This window comes from Salvelinus fontinalis, chromosome 24 (assembly GCF_029448725.1).
Source record: "Salvelinus fontinalis isolate EN_2023a chromosome 24, ASM2944872v1, whole genome shotgun sequence".
NCBI lineage: Eukaryota > Metazoa > Chordata > Actinopteri > Salmoniformes > Salmonidae > Salvelinus > Salvelinus fontinalis.
Window position 1 is genome coordinate 16,864,062 of NC_074688.1, and position 5,013 is coordinate 16,869,074.

The following is a 5,013-nucleotide window of genomic DNA, read 5'->3' on the forward strand; positions in this document are numbered from 1 at the left end:
TGTAGCTGTCACATCTAGACACATGCTTAGCTTTCTGTGGTAATCAAATGTGAGACTGATCTGATGTCACAGATAGGGTCTCCAAACTGCAGAAATTGTGCTGACCTATTAGGAAGTTTCCGACACTTCCTTAAAACCTCACCTTTAAAATGAAGAATTAATCTCTGTGCCTTTCACAATTTATGACTCACAGCTGTCACATGCAGCACTAATCTCTCCTCCTCAAAGGTAAGTTGACTTATGACTAGTGAATAGCATTTTTGGTCAAATATTTTCATGCAACTGTGTGTTTTCAAAGTCAGAATGCATGCACTCATTTTACACTTTTGTCATTGCTAAAACAAGAAAAAATGCAACTTCTTAAAGGGGCAATCTGCCTCGCTTGATGCATTTTAGACTTTAAAGTTAATGATATTATACCTATTGATTTTTTAAGAACATAACTTATTGATGCCTCATTAGCTTAGTTCAACTGTTGTACCCCATCAGAACCAAAAACATTTACTCTTTTGTTAGTAAACATTGTAATTGTAAACAAACAATGTATAGCCTCAAAACATGGTTTTCATTTTTTCTTCTTGTATCCATAGCTCTCTCCATGAATTTGAGAGTATTACATTTTTGCAGCCCAAGCTTTTTACCAAAACAGTGGTGTGGGGACGCTTTGTTATCGTTTGAACTGCAGGTTGCCCCTTAAATCTCAATAAAAGTTTTAATGATGAAAGGGAATCTACTGGAAAGACAGATTGTGTCACTCCCAAGCAATCTGTTGGGTTCCATTTTATAGTAAGTGACAGGGAAAGTATGTATTTATTAAGTTGGCAAGCACAGTGTAATTATAATGTACTCATTGCTACACAGTGCTGACATGTTTATAGACAAACTCCACTATGTATTTATTTGGAGACTGAAGCTAAAACGTTTAATTTGACTCATACTCCAGCATTTTGGATTTGTGATCAAATGTTTTAATTCTCTACTGCAAATGCATCCAACAAGTTTGTAGAGTCGCAAGATTTTCACGTAATTAACAAGACATTGTACTGGATATCCAAAGAAAGGAACAATGAAATGGCATAGATTACATTGAAACTGTTGAGCAGGATGTGTATCGTAAGCAGGAATTATGTCTCAACAGAAGTTTCATATATTTGTTTCACATCTCACATTGGCCCGCTTTCCTTCCCTGTCACATCAACACTAGTTGGCGATGTTGGGGATTTTAAGCACGGTCATCATGGCCCTCATCTCAGTAGCTGCTACCTGCCCTGCCTCACCATGTGAATGTCTGGACAACGTCACAGTCAGCTGCCCGGACAAGAGGCTGAAGAAGTTCCCTAACCTCCCCGATGGTACTGAGGAGCTTTATGTGGCCCACAACCTGATCCAGGAATTCCCCACCAGTGGACTGGAGCAGCTGCAGTTCCTGGATCTCACCAAAAACCGCCTCAATGTCTCCTTGACCTCCAACTTCATCTGGCCCAACATGAGCAGCCTGATCAAGCTGTTTCTCAGGGGTAATTGCCTGGGTTCACTGGGCCCTGGGCAGCTCCAAGGCCTCTCAGCACTCACCTTCCTGGACCTCAGTGAGAACCACATGGAGGCCCTGCACCCAGGATCTCTCCAAGGACTTGGTCAATTGAAGACGCTCATTCTCACACTGAACCAGATCAACAGCCTGCAGTACGGGGCACTGAGTGGAGCCCCTGCACTCACTGACCTTCACCTGAGCAGCAACAGTATTGTGGAGTTTGAAGAAGGGGTGTTTGAGAACTCCTCCAAGTTGGTAAAGCTGATTTTGTCCAAGAACAACTTGGTTAGCATTGGGAATGGCACATTCAGGGGAGCAGTTAACCTGAGTCATCTGGACCTTAGTGGAAACAAGTTGGATTTTGTGCCCATTGCTGCCCTGAAGGATGTGTCACAGCTGCACAGCTTGTACCTCCAGAAGAACAGCATCACCTTCATACCAGAAGATGCTTTCTCTGAGCTCCGCCATCTAAGGATTTTGGTTTTGAATAATAACTGCCTGAGCAGAATAGCTGAGGACTCATTGAGCGGTCTAGCCCATCTCGGTCAATTGGATCTGAGCTACAATAACCTCCAATCCCTCCCCTCTGAAGTGTTTCAATATCTAGGCAGACTGGAGCTCCTGGATCTCTACCACAACAACCTGACATACCTTCCAGAGGACCTGTTTCACAACCTAACTAGGCTGAGAGAGCTGCAGCTTGACAGCAACAAGATCTCATCCATTCCACCAGGGCTCTTTCACATGTCGTCTAAGCTAAGGGAACTCCAGCTGGCCAACAATCAGATAGCTGACCTCCACAAAGCCTTGTTCTTCAGGCTGAGGAGCCTACGGAAACTCTACCTGGACAACAACGTACTAAGCAAGATTCCCAGAGAACTATTCCACAAGACCAAGAGCCTTAGGGAGCTACAGTTAGACAATAACCACCTCAGGTCTCTCGCTAGGTCCATCTTCCATGGTCTTGCTAAACTCCACTCCCTGAAGCTCTTCAACAACCGTCTCAAAGTTATTCACCCTGAGCAGTTTTCCAACCTTGGTGAACTGAGAGAGCTCCTGTTGAATGAAAACCTTATTGAAGATCTTCCAAAAGGCTTATTTTCTGAGCTTCGAAGCCTCAAGATTCTGGATTTGGACAACAACCGCCTCACAGCACTGGCTCCTACAGGCTTTGATGGGTTAGGTTCCCTAAAGGAGCTTCATCTCAGCTTCAACCAGCTTCGTTATCTCCCATATGCCACCTTCTACTCCCTGGATGATTTACGTAGACTCCTTCTCCAGAACAACCGCTTGGTGTCTTTGCACGCTCAAGTCTTCGCCCCCCTGGCCGACTTACAGGAGCTTGACTTGGACAACAACCAGATTGAACTGTTACACCCTGACATGTTTCAAGGCCTTCCCCACCTCCAGAAACTGCACCTGAAATCAAACCGCCTCAGTACTCTTGTGAATGGGACACTGGAGCCTCTGGAGAGCCTGAAGGTCCTCCACCTGGAGGGGAACCCCTGGGACTGCTCTTGCAGATCACCCATTCTGTACATCAATAACTGGATCATCAACAATACCCAGAAGCTACAGGACGAACCCATGTGTTCCTCACTCAACCGACCCATTTCACAGCCTGCACACTTATTAAAACCCTGTGTGAGCGTTGCATGCTGCCCCAGAAGCAAATTTCCCCTAGAGATGCTGACAGTGCTTACTGCTTGGCTTCTAGGTATTGTTTTTCTGTGACTTCCTTTTGCGGTTTCTTTCCTGTTTTCAGATGGTTATGTTTATTGCTTTCATGCAACTGTCTATTGCAAATGCATTGTTAAGAATCTAAGTTGATGTAGTGTAAAGATTAAAATACCATGGAATTATGTTTTTAAATAAACAAAGAAACGTCCTTTAAGCAAAAAAAGAAAAGTCCTCTCACTGTCAACTTCTTTTATTTTCAGCATACTTAACATGTGTAAATATTTGTATGAACATAACAAGATTCAACCCCTGAGACATAAACTGAACAAGTTTCACAGACATGTGACTAACAGAAATGTAACATTGTGTCCCTGAACAAAGGGGAGGGGGGGTCAAAATCAAAAGTAACAGTCAGTATCTGGTGTGGCCACCAGCTGCAGTGCATCTCCTCCTCATGGACTGCACCAGATTTGCCAGTTCTTGCTGTGAGATGTTACCCCACTCTTCTACCAAGGCACCTGCAAGTTCCCGGACATTTCTGTGGGGAATGGTCCTAGCCCACACCCTCCGATCCAACAGGTCCCAGACGTGCTCAATGGGATTGAGATCCGGGCTCTTTGCTGGCCATGGCTGAACACTGACATTCCTGTCTTGCAGGAAATCATGCACAGAACGAGCAATGTGGCTGGTGGCATTGTCATACTGGAGAGTCATGTCAGGATGAGCCTGCAGGAAGGGTACCACATGAGGGAGGAGGATGTCTTCCCTGTAACGCACAGCGTTGAAATTGCCTGCAATGACAACAAGCTCAGTCCGATGCCGCTGTGACACACCACCCCAAAGTATGACGGACCCTCCACCTCCAAATCAATCCCGCTCCAGAGTACAGGCCTCGGTGTAACACTCATTCCTTCGACGATAAACGTGAATCTGACCTTCACCCCTCGGTGAGACAAAACCGCGACTCGTCAGTGAAGAGCACTTTTTGCTCGTTCTGTCTGGTCCAGCGACGGTGGGTTTGTGCCCATAGGCGACGTTGTTGCCGGTGATATCTGGTGAGGACCTGCCTTACAACAGGCCTACAAGCCCTCAGTCCAGTCTCTCTTAGTCTATTGCAGACAGTCTGAGCACTGATGGAGGGATTGTGCGTTCCTGGTGTAACTCGGGTAGTTGTTGTTGCCATCCTGTACCTGTCCTGCAGATGTGATGTTCGGATGAACCGATCCTGTGCAGGTGTTGTTACACGTGGTCTGCCACTGCGAGGACGATCAGCTGTCCGTCCTGTCTCCCTGTAGCACCGTCTTAGGCGTCTCACAGTACGGACATTGCAATTTATTGCCCTGGCGACATCTGCAGTCCTCATGCCTCCTTGCAGCATGCCAAAGGCTCGTTCACGCAGATGAGCAGGGACCCTGGGCATCTTTCTTTTGGTGTTTTTCAGAGTCAGTAGAAATGCCTCTTTAGTGTCCTAAGTTTTCATAACTGTGAGCTTAATTGCCTACCATCTGTAAGCTGTTCCACAGGTGCATGTTCATTAATTGTTTATGGTTCATTGAACAAGTATGGGAAACAGTGTTTAAACCTTTTACAATGAAGATCTGTGAAGTTATTTGGATTACTACTAATTATTTTTGAAAGACAGGGTCATGAAAAAGGGACATTTCTTTTTTTGCTGAGTTTATTTTGTTTTTCTTTTAAATAAAAGTAACTACTTCATTTCATTTCCTGAAATGTTATATCTGCCATAATGTGGGATCTTGACGTGAATTAGACTCAAAGGAGTGTTGTTCAGAGTTAATAAA

General features: G+C 44.9%; 1 protein-coding gene across 1 annotated transcript; it reads left to right on the top strand.

Moving 5' to 3' along the window:
* LOC129822063 (leucine-rich repeat-containing protein 15-like) lies at nt 1-5,013 on the top strand. Its single transcript, XM_055879944.1, has 2 exons — nt 1-228; nt 1,205-5,013. Exon 2 carries the CDS (start codon nt 1,211-1,213, stop codon nt 3,263-3,265), a length of 2,055 nt encoding a protein of 684 aa, XP_055735919.1. The 5' UTR covers nt 1-228; nt 1,205-1,210; the 3' UTR covers nt 3,266-5,013.